The sequence below is a fragment of the Typha angustifolia genome, chromosome 8 (genome assembly GCF_048772165.1).
Source record: "Typha angustifolia cultivar Huaian chromosome 8, ASM4877216v1, whole genome shotgun sequence".
Taxonomy (NCBI): Eukaryota; Viridiplantae; Streptophyta; class Magnoliopsida; order Poales; family Typhaceae; genus Typha; species Typha angustifolia.
Window position 1 is genome coordinate 17,432,074 of NC_133246.1, and position 11,611 is coordinate 17,443,684.

The 11,611-nt window shown below is 39.3% G+C and overlaps 3 protein-coding genes across 6 annotated transcripts; 1 reads left to right on the plus strand and 2 right to left on the minus strand.

Moving 5' to 3' along the window:
• Positions 1-1,434: 1,434 nt before the first annotated feature.
• Positions 1,435-3,019, minus strand: LOC140764644 (expansin-A6-like). The gene is made up of 3 exons (XM_073103315.1): positions 2,808-3,019; positions 2,395-2,713; positions 1,435-2,092 (listed from the first exon to the last, which is right to left on the minus strand). Exons 1-3 carry the CDS (start codon positions 2,971-2,973, stop codon positions 1,783-1,785), a joined length of 795 nt encoding a protein of 264 aa, XP_072959416.1. The 5' UTR covers positions 2,974-3,019; the 3' UTR covers positions 1,435-1,782.
• Positions 3,020-4,827: 1,808 nt separating this feature from the next.
• Positions 4,828-7,931, minus strand: LOC140764643 (RHOMBOID-like protein 1). Its single transcript, XM_073103314.1, has 6 exons — positions 7,422-7,931; positions 6,774-6,937; positions 5,882-6,042; positions 5,542-5,786; positions 5,371-5,440; positions 4,828-5,136 (listed from the first exon to the last, which is right to left on the minus strand). The coding sequence occupies exons 1-5, from the start codon at positions 7,700-7,702 to the stop codon at positions 5,407-5,409; spliced, it is 885 nt and encodes a 294-aa protein (XP_072959415.1). The 5' UTR covers positions 7,703-7,931; the 3' UTR covers positions 4,828-5,136; positions 5,371-5,406.
• A 683-nt stretch (positions 7,932-8,614) lies between these two features.
• Positions 8,615-11,520, plus strand: LOC140764642 (uncharacterized). 4 transcript variants are annotated; one of them, XR_012105074.1, is made up of 7 exons: positions 8,615-8,981; positions 9,572-9,634; positions 9,719-9,805; positions 9,952-10,189; positions 10,786-10,851; positions 10,948-11,046; positions 11,282-11,520. XR_012105074.1 is itself a non-coding variant. In XM_073103312.1 (7 exons), exons 1-7 carry the CDS (start codon positions 8,730-8,732, stop codon positions 11,369-11,371), a joined length of 903 nt encoding a protein of 300 aa, XP_072959413.1. In that variant the 5' UTR covers positions 8,615-8,729; the 3' UTR covers positions 11,372-11,520. The 4 variants fall into 4 exon arrangements, 1 of the variants encoding a protein (XP_072959413.1); XM_073103312.1 differs by having other exon boundaries at positions 10,786-10,859; XR_012105075.1 differs by lacking the exon at positions 11,282-11,520 and having other exon boundaries at positions 10,698-10,859; positions 10,948-11,022.
• The last annotated feature ends 91 nt before the right edge of the window (positions 11,521-11,611 follow it).

Sequence of the window (11,611 nt, forward strand, 5' to 3'; positions counted from 1 at the left end):
TTCTCCTCTCTTTTGCTGGGTTTCCACCACGATGACGGCTTTCTTCACCAAATACACTTGATATGAGCCCCACCCCATCCTTCTTTTCTCTTGTTTTCACTTTTGAATCCTCTTTATTATTTTTATTATTCTTCTAATTAACTCAATTCTTCTTCGTTATGTTCGGAATATGATCTTAAAAAACCTACGCTATTTTTTATTTTTATTTTTTTCGATTTACAAATTAAAATTATATATATACTACATCACCATCGGCGAAGATTTTATCCCCGAGAATGCCGTTGACCTTTCTTTTTCTCGTATATAGGAAGGCAAATGACCCTAATAGCCTTTAGGGACACGGTGGGCCTGAAGGCCCAATTTATGTTTCGCTTTAGTCCGGCTGGTAGTTATGGCCCAGCCTTGCAAAACCTAGAGGTGTTAACGAATCAAGCTCAATAAAAGCCCGACTCAAAAATTAAATTTATTAAACTCAAACACGGGTCAAGTTAATAAAATTTCGAGTCCAAACATAACGAATTGGCAGCATTGGACTAACAATTTGCAATTTTTATGTGCAAATTTAACAATAATGATGCAATCTAATTTCTAAAATGTGTAACTATGGAGAGATCATTGTTTGGATTGACAAAGGATGTGCACATATACAGTAGTCCATTGAATCAAAACATGTCTGAAAAGACTAATAATGATTCCATGGGGCTGGCATGGGCAATCTGCTTTGTAATAAAGCTCTTCATCAGTCATCACTGTTCACCAGCATGTCTTATCCTGCTGCCAGTTACTGCTTCCTCTCATTATTATGAACTGGGTTCTCCCAGCTGGATCTCATTGTCCCAGAGCCCAGACTTATAGCAAGATACATAGACTCGGGGTGAAAGGAGGGACATGAAGGGACCTCATCTATTGGTCCCATCCCAGAATCCACACACTGGACCATTGTCCTTCAAACTTAAATGCCAAGCATGAAGCATATATGAATGTGAAGTTGTGCAAGATATAAATGATTACCGAATCTTATTACCTCACAACATAAGTTACAGGTTTCGAATAGGCTTTTAAAAAGACAAGTAGGGTGATTTCAATGGTGAGATGGAGGTGAGTTAAGGGGGTTGGTAGGCCGTCATAGAATGAGGAAGGGGATTGAGATTCACATGGGATTGGGATAGGTTTTGGCCCTTTGGCTTTGTGTTAAGGTTGGTTGTTTGCCTCTCCTCCTCCTTTCTTTCACAATGGACCTAGCTCTAGTAGATTTTGTACCAGTCTAGTTGTTAGTTGCATGAAAGGGTAGTGACACTGGAAGCCATGTGATCCTGGAACCTCTTTAGCAGGCAAAATGTATCATCAAAAGCAGAGCCGTATCACTTTGTTACAGAGGCAATTCTTCATACATCTTCTAGTCATAGAGAATTTAAAGACAAATAGATCTTAAATATATATATATATATATATATTTATTTATTATTTTCTTTCACAACACAAACTAGTACAATAACATTAGATTTAGATATATTTAAGCAGCTGCGGGCTGCACAGCTCTCCCATTCTGGACTTGGCAGCCACTTCAACTGCCTGCTACAAACTCTCTTGATGAGTCCCATCCCATCCTCACTACCAAACGAAGCAGCACAACCTAAACCAGTCAATTACACTAACAAATGAAAAGAGGGAAATTTAACAGTAGTAAGCATGGTGGGTGATTTTGTTTGAGGAAAAAAACCCAATTACCCACCAGTGCTAATATATATTATGATAATTACTAGATAATTAAGTGGAGACCGATTAGACCCTAAAATTCTTCCCGGCGAACGTCTGGCCGAACTGCCAATTGGCAGGTGCAATGTTCCAGGAGGTAGAGGTGCGGTGATCACTGCTGGTGACGCGGAAGGAGAGAGGCTGACCAACGAGGACGGCATTGGATTGCCAGTTTTGGCCCCAGTTACGTGACATCGGCATCCAACCGGTCTGAGAACCCTTGATGCTCACGCGGACTACGTCGCCGGCGCCCGCCACGTTCGTGATCAGAACTAGGTTGAAGTACTTGAAGCCATTTACCGTGAATCGTATGCCTCCAGATTTGCGGCAAGGCACCCTAATTAATTAACAAGAAAGAAAGAAAGAAATTAATTAAATATTAATAATTAGTTAAATTAAATATAACTTCTTCTTTTTTTGGGGAGGATGACATGACATGACATATGAGGGGGTGGACCTGGGTTGGTATATGGGATCACGTGCCATTGTCACCGTCGCAGTCTCCAAAGATCGACGCGGTTTTATGACGTGTGATGGTGTAAAAGTCCATTCTACCCTTCCTCCTTATTTTCCCCTCTCCCACTAATTACTAATTAACTAGTTAAATTTTGGAGTAATTAACTAATTTTAGAGAGTCACCTGCGGTAAGAGACGGGGACGATGCCCGCGCGGTACTCGGCGATCTTAAGGAACATGGGCATGGCGAGATCGAAATGCGGCCGCGGAGGATTGCACCACCCGCCGTTATCCGACGGCAGAGCATAGTTCGGGGGGCAGAAATTAGTGGCGGTGATTAAGATGGACGGATTTCCACCATGACACCATTTGGGATCCCCGACGCACTTGAGCTCAAAGCACGCGCCGCAACTCAGCCCATCGTTGAACAAGGCGGTGCTCAGCGCCGCCGTCTCCACGCCGTAACCTTGGCTGTATAAGTTGCCATACCCGCACGCACCGCCTAGTTAAGTACGTAGTACAAGAGCGTCATTACTTAGTGGGTTTAATTATGACTAATTAACATGAGCAGAGAGAAAGAGAGGGTTGAGGAGTACCCATTGTGCCGGAGGCGTCGCTGCCGCCGTAGAAGGTGGCGTGGGCTGATTGCCATGGGCCGGCGGAGAAGACGCCGGGGATGCGGGCGGAGGAGAGCGAGGAGAAGGATAGGAAGAGGAAGAGGAAGAGGAAGAGGAAGAGGAGGGTGGAGAATGCCATTGCCATGATGTGGAGATGATGGTAGTAGAGAAGGGGTTTGGTGGTACTTTTATGGTGTGAGAAGGGAGTGACTGTGTTGGTGTCTTTTTGTTTTTGTTTTAAAAATTATCCAAAAACTCACTACATTCTATCTTTTTATTATTATTACCCACCATGTATTTATTTGTTATATATACACACACACGTTAAATCAACTATTTATACAAAATGACCATAATACCATTAGGTAAGTCTTTTTGATAGTATAGTAAAAAAGAAATTAAGTTAATTAATAAAGGGTAAAGAGTTAGCTTATATACCACCACCATCACCTCTCATGTCGGATATCTATTAATTGGATCGGGTTGCCTTCCGATCACTCAAGCCAACTCCATGTGCTCCCACTTATTACTCACCCCCTCTCCTCTCTCTCTCTCTCTCTCTCTCTCTCTCTCTTAAAATTTCCTTTTGAGATCAATTATTAAATTAACCCCTGTAATTATGTATAAACTTAAACTATTTCCTAACTTTTGTTGACTAATATGAAACTATTATATATTTTTTTAATCTAAATTTAAGGGAAAAAAAATACTAAGAACTTTTACCACTATGATGGATGTTAAAGTGTTAAAATTATCCTTCTCCTTATATTAAATTTATTCTTATTGCATCTCATTCTTCAAAATTTACAACAAAGTACATATTCTCTCTCTTCTATTATCTGGTAGCAAAGATTACAAGATCTAAAACTTTAGTTATAATCTCTTTGTCACTATTCACTCCCTTCCAAATGCATGATCATAGTCATCTTAGAAACATAGGTATTGTGACTTTAATTAAGCATAACCACAGAATTAGGCATGATTATTAATTTACCAATATAAAGGAGATTGATAAACAAGACAGGTGATTAATAGTTGTTAATTAACTTTGGTGGTTGGATAATTGATCAATGGAACTTATTATATAGAGCTAAAGCATGCATAACTAGTAGGTTAACATTATTGATCAAATTGTCTACATGTTGAGATAGCTAGTTCACATAGCCAACTATTAAGTGGAACATGCTAGCCCAATTATTAACCCCATGTTGGCCTGCAACCTCTTATCATTCTTCCTAGGTCACGGATTCTCTATAGCCTGGATTGTAGGAGTTTCCTAAAAGATGTATACTGGCTCCTTAAAAATCCCAATGTCTATAACTAACTACAGTTAGACGAATTTCTTCTCCTTTTAGCTTCCTTTTGTGTTCTTATGAGAGAAGATTCTCTTGCCATTGTTTATAGTATCCACTAAAGCCTAATTCTCTGGATCATGTGCTGAGATGCATTCAGGAATCATATCTCCTCTTCCATCTTCTTCTTCTTCTTCTTCCTTTCTTTGATAACAAGTTAGAAACTGCATGCAGGAGCTTCAAAATTTTCTTTCTTTTGATCTCATTTTTAGCTTCTGTTGGTTTCCAAAGGCTTAGTAGTTGCTTATAATTAACTAAACTAAAACAAAGTTTGAGTGGTTTGGTTTCACGTGGATTGCCTTGTCTCGTATTGGTGATTGGATGCAGCATTGCCATTGGCTTCCTTTGGCACGAGCCATGTCTCAAGACTTTAATGCAATGGGGGAATGCCATTTGTAGGGCCTTTATCTGTTTGTCTCTTAATCATTTCTTCTCTCTTGGCATCCATGTGTCCCAAATTCCGATGCTATTTTTATTTATTTTCTTTTTTTTTCCGAGTAGAAAATAGGATCCCATTTGGACAAATATGTGACACTGTAAGTTAGTAGAAAAGTATGATGATCATGCATGACATTTGTTGAGCTGCTTATAACTTATAAACGGAGAGCAACCAAAAATATGATAGCATAGGCAGCAGCAGATGTGAGAGATTGAGAGACATCATCACTAAGATCTCATGGAAAATTTGCAAGCAATATGTATGTATGTCTGTATACATGTTGGAGCTACTACTTATACAAGCTACACAAAGAAATGCCCAGATTTGCTTACCTCGCAAAAGAATTCTCGGCTAACTAAGCTACTATATGCACACTTAATGAATAGAATACATAATATCCCCTATCAATTCCAAAGTTTGACACACATAATATCATGCATGCATAGCGGTCAGTCAGCATTTGGGTTATCTCACTCTATTAGAGTATCGAATTCAACTGAGATATGCTTTGCGAGCTCTGCAAGGACAAGTGCATCATTAGAAATAGAATGGGCAAGTATGTTTGGATGCCGTAAATTTATTGTTGTGGGATTCTAAGTGACACTGATGAATGGTTTTGGGCCATGAGACATCTTGAATTGGTAAAGGAAGTAAAGTTATGAGATCAGGAAAGTTATAACCAATGATGGCAATCAAAGAGTAGGGATAACACTGGAAATTCTTTCACCAACTAGTCCAGCAAAATACTTACCAGGCAAGACACAATATTCGGTACATTTGTATAGTCCTAGTTGAAAAGCATCACGAAGCCAACAACAAACCTGCAAAATCAAATATTGAATTCAGGTTAATGAGGATTGCTGTTTATGTAAGGAAATGGATGATGAAACAAGATTCAAGGCTAGTGTTGCTTTTAGCTCACCCAGGAATTAGTAAGACAGCAGCAATTACTGACAGTACATATTGATACATAAGCTTGTGTTTGACTGGACCAGTGTGACATCCCAGGGCAGCACCATTTCCATACTGTGGGCGTATCAGAATCACTAATCCAAGAAGAAACCCTGAAATAAATCCTCCAGCATGAGCAAAGTTGTCCACATGTGGGGATAACCCAGATACTACGTTGATCGCAATAATGAAGAGAAGGATCAATAATACTGCAAACTGACATTCAAAGGAAAACATGAGATAATAAGTGGTCACAAAGGCAAGTAAAGATGATTCCATGACTCCCTTAAATGTCACAAAATTCAGTGTACCTTGTTTGCATAAATTCTCCAATTTGTTATGAGCTCTGAAAGCGCGGATCCTAGGAATCCCATAATAGCACCAGAAGCACCAACAGAAACGGCGTGCGAGAAAAGAGCAGACAGCAAACTCCCACCAAGCCCAGAGATGACATATAATATGCCAATTCTCACTGTATAAGAAACAAAACCCCAAGTTTTAGATTCTCAAAAATATATCTCTGGTCAGCAATTCGTGGTCCTGATGGAACAGCACAAAAATAACTCAGGAGTATTTGAAACTCCAAACAAAACATGCAATTGTACTCAGAAACTTACCTCCTAATGTCTCATAGAGGTGATAATCAAATTAACATCTTCACATAGTAAACCATGACAATGACTTGGAAATAAAAGGGGACTATTTAAGAACATAAGTCTACTTGATTAGAAGTACAAAACGCCAAGTTAGAGAGCGAAAAAATAGAAGCTCATAGAACAGACAGTATATATTAAGTGCATTGTTGGTTTCTTTCTTTGGATTCAAGGGGAGCTCTGCAAACTGAGAAGTACGAGTTTCTTAACTCAAGACATTTATGGATACTCTATCTACCCAAATTACTGCAGCAAAATTTTCAGCTCTGACTGAAGGACTTGAAATAACTGCATAATTGATTGCAAAAGATCATCTGACATATAAGAAAAATTTATGAAAGAACAACAAAATAAATCTGACTTGATCTAATTCCATCATCAGATAATGCATGCATTTCTCAATCTTAGAGAAGTACTATATTATGCATATATATAGTGATGAAATTTCCTCGTGCACGATGCAACTACCGAGTTAACTTAAAGAACAGAATGATATGATGGAAGAAAAGGCATATGGAGCAACAAAAGATGAGGTCAATTAACTCCTTACCATATCCAAATTCTAGCTCAAGTCTGATTCCAAATAACAAAAGGCTTAGCATATTGTAAAATATATGAACGATCCCTGAATGCAACCAAATACATGTGATGAGGCGCCAGGGTTGGTGATTATGAACAATTCTATTCTCGTCAAGAGCTCCCATCTTCAGTAACCTGGTAGATTAAGAAGTGTTACTTTGGACTTGTATCATCTGTACTTATCAATTATCATCAAACTGCAGAAACAAAGGTAAAGCTCCTGACTGAAAAGGTATCAAAGAATCTATCGGAGTATAACTCTAATGATCAGGTAAGTGAAATCTTTTCTTTTCTTACAAGTTAGGCCATTACAATTCTACCTATACTTTAAAACTTTGAAAGTTCTCTCTGTGCTTCAGTTTTTAGATTCTACAACAGAGCTAAGATCGATTTTGGATAGCAATAATCATATCAAATATCCATAAAAATGATCGACTATACTTATGGGCACAAAAGCAAAATCAAATGAAACAACCCTAGAATCCACTCAACTATTTTTGCCTTTCACCAATTCTAATTCAGACAATATTAGTTCGAAATTACTTTTTTACATATTTTATATATTCTACTTATCTTAAATCAACACACTTATAAGGATGAAAAAAGATAGGATCTTTACGTGTCCTCCGAGGGCCCGTAGAGGGGATTATCCTCGCGGGGTTGGAACGAGAACCTCCCGAGAAATGCGGGAAAGCACGACGGCGGCGGCTGGGTGTTGCGAGGGCAGTCGTTGACGTACATGGTGACGACGAACACGACGACGTTGGCGACCAAGATCGCCGCCACGAGCCACGGGAACCACCGCCGGGACGGCGGCCGGTGCCCGCCGTTATTAGGCGCCGTGGGGGTTATCTCGAGTTGTGGGATAACATGATCCTCTCGCGGCGTTTCCTCCTCCATCTCTCCTCAAACGAACCAAGATCCAGTGGATAACAGCAAAAAAGCCCGGAATTGATCAGAAATTGGAGAAAAGGAGGAGGAGGAAGGAAAGAAGACAAATTTATGGCGTCGGAATCGGCGCACATCGCGGGACGCATCGCGCGCGACGCCATGCTTGAAGGATTCCGGGAAGGTTGGAAGCGGGTGCGATGCGGCGAGTCTACGGCCGAATCACTATTTTGGGACGACACTTTTATCACGGTTATTAAAATTATAAATTAGAGATAAAAACATATATGAAATATAAAACAATTAGCAAATATATGATAACAAATATTATAGTATTAAAATGCAATTTAAATCATTTATTAATTAAACTTTTTTTTGTTGAGAAATATTAATTATACACAAATAAATTATAACAATGTAGCCAACGCCTACATATTAAGATCAGATAGTACAATATTTTAACTATAAGATAATAAATTAATAATATCGTTGTGTGTAAATTTTCATATAAATATATTATAAGAAGAAAAGGTTGGATAAAAGACCCGATAGGTGCTCTTTGTGAGAATAAAAATAAGGATTTATATATGGACATTAAAAAAAGTGAATAGAGGAATATGTGATCATTAAAACTATTTTGAAAATTATTTTGAGAAATAGGTGAGTATTCGTCTGGTGGCGGCGTGGCGCAGTGCCGTCGATCGTCATGCACATACATGCACAGCTGCAGCAGCCGACGATCGTGTTTTGAGCCCACCTATTTCTCTAGCTAGTTTCAGAAACAAACTTATTTCGAAAAGAAAAAGGCCCGAGAAAGCCTATGGACTGGGCCTAATATTTATACTGGTAATTGGAAGCCCAAGAAAAAGCCTAAGAGATATTATAGTCAGCTAAGATACTTTCGATCTCCTCTACTAGTGGCAGAGTCGTGAAAGCAAGAAGTGAGAGAGAGAGAGTGAGGAGGAGAAAAATATAAAACCACCGGATCGACCTCCATCTTGTGGTGGAAGTTAAACCACTCGCTCCCTCCACACGCCTCATGCCCTCTTCCTCCGCCTCTTCTTCTTCTTCTTCCCCCGCCGCTGCCGGAGCCGCCGCCGCCGTCATCCATGTACGGCAGCATCCGCGTCTCTTCTCAGCCAGATTCCGGCTAGACCCCCGAGCTCGTGGCGGCGACCGCAGAGCCGCCGCGATGCCGGGGCTCGCACTGGCGGCGGAGGGTCCTTCCTGCCTCTTCGTGGGTCCAATCGAAACCGCCAGTAAGGAGAGGCTCGAAGCCCTATATCGCCAGGTAAAATTTCTAAAAAAACCACCCTTTGTTATGTGCTTCAGTGTACCAATTTGGAGTTTTTGGGTTCTTATCCAAAGATGGAGTCCCTCTCTTGGCCAATCTTTCTCGGGCCGGGTTTGTTTAGTAGAATAATCTCCTCAAATCGCAAATATGCATTTTTATTTTCCAGATATTATTCTCATCTTTATCTACCATATTCTTTTCATTTGTGACGTCGTTTTGCATGAATGATTTCCGCAAGATCTCTTCAATTTTTGTTCATCTAATCGGTTAATAATTGCTAATAGCTTGAATTTCACTGCAGCGTTTGTTTTCCTTCTCTTCCTTTTCATTTAAAGTGCATGTGCGACTTAGCTCTGTTTAAGATTTATAGATAGATAACAAGATATGTCAGACTTAATGTCGTCTGCAGTTCAAGTCGCCAAAGTTTACTCCTGGAAGCTTTTCCTAATCTAGTGTTGCTGTATAAGTTTATACCTTTTGACTTTAAAGTCGTGTCTTTGTTCTATCCTTTGTACTGCCTGAATAGTTCTTTAGTGGACAACCAAGAGAGCCAAAACTGATGCAACTAATTGTTCTTGATGTTCTAGGCCCGGGATTCCTATTACAGTGGTCAACCTTTGATTGTTGATGACATGTTTGATAGAGTTGAGGTAGTAAAGTTAAGCAATTTCCATTTGTTAGTTTATAGTTTTCCTTTATAATGGCCACAGCTTATATCAAGTTGTTGATGCTAGTTGAAGCTACGGTTGTACGGTTCAAAATCTGTTGTAAAATATCCTCGCTGCAGCCTCAGAAAACAATCCACATATGCTGATGCCGAGGTAATCTGTTCAGTTTTCTTTTCTTTTTCTTTTTTTCTTCTGAAAATGCGTATTCTAACAGATATTGTTGTTAGGTTACTTCTTTTCCTTTCCAGACAATGTTGTTTACTAGTTTGAGGTTTTTATATGACTTTGGTATAGGGCAGGAAGACCCATCACAGGTTTTAGCTTTAGGAAGTGTTTGGATGTTGCTACTTGTGTTGGGGACCTCTGTCTGTCTTGTGCCTACTATATATGCCATCAGTTTGGCATTCAATGGAATCTTTGGCTCCAAAAATGTCTTAAATGGTGGAAAATCTCCATTTGAAGAACTTAAGATGGTAAATGACATGCTCTTCATGGGACTGGGCTATTTGATTGGTTATCCTATTGCATCTGCTTCTGGTAAGATTTCTCCTCCTTGGTAATTGACCAATGATTTCTTCCTTCTCCATGCATATTTAGATAAGTTACCATAGTTTATATTGTGTGCATAAACATATGTACCTGCTATGCATAGTATCTGCTTTGAGGGTGGATGTGTTGAATCATCTCTGTGCAATTACTGGAATCTTATTACTCTTCATTGTATGTCATACTTCCTACTACAAGATGTAGTTGTTTTATATTATTACTTATAATATTTTCATATTTATGATTCTAGGTGGTGGAGGCAAAATGCAAAATATAAATTATTTAATTTCCTCAGCATGAGATGCATTCATGTCTGCAGTTTTGGAGTGTCATAAGAACTGGAGAAACTATAGTTTCTACTGTTTATGTGTATGTGAATGTGTATATTTGTTGCTTCATTTTAGCTGTGAACACCCAGGCTTGTATATTCCAGACAGATTACAAAATTGCAACCACCCACATTTTCTTCGTATGAATTTGAAAGTCTTTATTCTTGCAGACCAGTGGTGTTCCATTCTGCTTATTTGCATCTATCGCATGGGTTTCCCTTCGTAGTCTTTTTTGCTAACTACCGTAGTGGATCACAGTACGGGCACTGGAAGGATTATGGAGGAATGATTTGGTTGCATTAAAAGGTTCTTGTCCAAATTGTGGTGAGGAGGTTTGTGTTATTACTGGCTAATCCTTCTGGTTACTAATTTATGCAGGCTACTATGCCAATGAAATAAAATAAAATTATTCTCTTTCAGGTATTTGCATTTGTGAAGAGCGGCAAATCCAGCCAACCGCCCCATAGAGCAGAATGTCATGTATGTGAGTGTACCTTGGAGTATCGCACTAAAGTGGAGGTATTTTATTTGCATCTTTGTTTTGAATGAATGATCGCATTGTCAAAATAATGTTACAATTATGGCACCAATATCTCTGCTTGTTCTCATTTTCATATTCCTGATGCACATGTCGGAAAGTGACATTAGGTACAATGAGAATCTACCATGTATAAGTTAACACCCAAGTATGATATTTTTCGATAATGTGAGGTGGCTCCATCCTTTTGACATTCTCCTTGGCATTTATTTGCAGCAATCCTTGACAAGGCCCGGCAGGAATTGGGTCTACGGTCGCGTTTATCTGGTTCCAGGGTCCTATCCTCAGAGTAGGAGACGGATGTAGATTCTATTATCACTTTCTACCACTATTTTCTACACTGTACAGTGCTGCTTCTTTTTTGTGTGGATATAATAAATTGCATAAAGGAGCGGCTCAAAGAATGCCTCCTAGATTTTATTTATTTTATGCCCATCCGTTGGTGCTTTCTGAGATGAGTCAACTCAACTGCCATCTAAATTTCCTAGAGAACCAACTCCTTGATGACTACTCTGCTTGCCCATGGCAGAACATTGCGGTTTTCAT

Bases quoted from the DNA above. Each gene is read 5' to 3' on its own strand.
- LOC140764642 (XM_073103312.1), top strand. From the start codon at position 8,730: ATGCCCTCTTCCTCCGCCTCTTCTTCTTCTTCTTCCCCCGCCGCTGCC. The intron at 9,635-9,718 runs GTAGTAAAGTTA...TGTTGATGCTAG, and splicing joins ACATGTTTGATAGAGTTGAG to TTGAAGCTACGGTTGTACGG. The intron at 11,047-11,281 runs GTATTTTATTTG...ATTTATTTGCAG, and splicing joins AGTATCGCACTAAAGTGGAG to CAATCCTTGACAAGGCCCGG.
- LOC140764643 (XM_073103314.1), bottom strand. From the start codon at position 7,702: ATGGAGGAGGAAACGCCGCGAGAGGATCATGTTATCCCACAACTCGAG. The intron at 6,938-7,421 runs GTAAAGATCCTA...TTAATCTACCAG, and splicing joins TACGGGCCCTCGGAGGACAC to GTTACTGAAGATGGGAGCTC. The intron at 5,787-5,881 runs GTACACTGAATT...TTTGAATGTCAG, and splicing joins GGAGAATTTATGCAAACAAG to TTTGCAGTATTATTGATCCT.
- LOC140764644 (XM_073103315.1), bottom strand. From the start codon at position 2,973: ATGGCAATGGCATTCTCCACCCTCCTCTTCCTCTTCCTCTTCCTCTTC. The intron at 2,714-2,807 runs GTACTCCTCAAC...GTACTTAACTAG, and splicing joins CGACGCCTCCGGCACAATGG to GCGGTGCGTGCGGGTATGGC. The intron at 2,093-2,394 runs GTGACTCTCTAA...TTAATTAATTAG, and splicing joins GTCCCCGTCTCTTACCGCAG to GGTGCCTTGCCGCAAATCTG.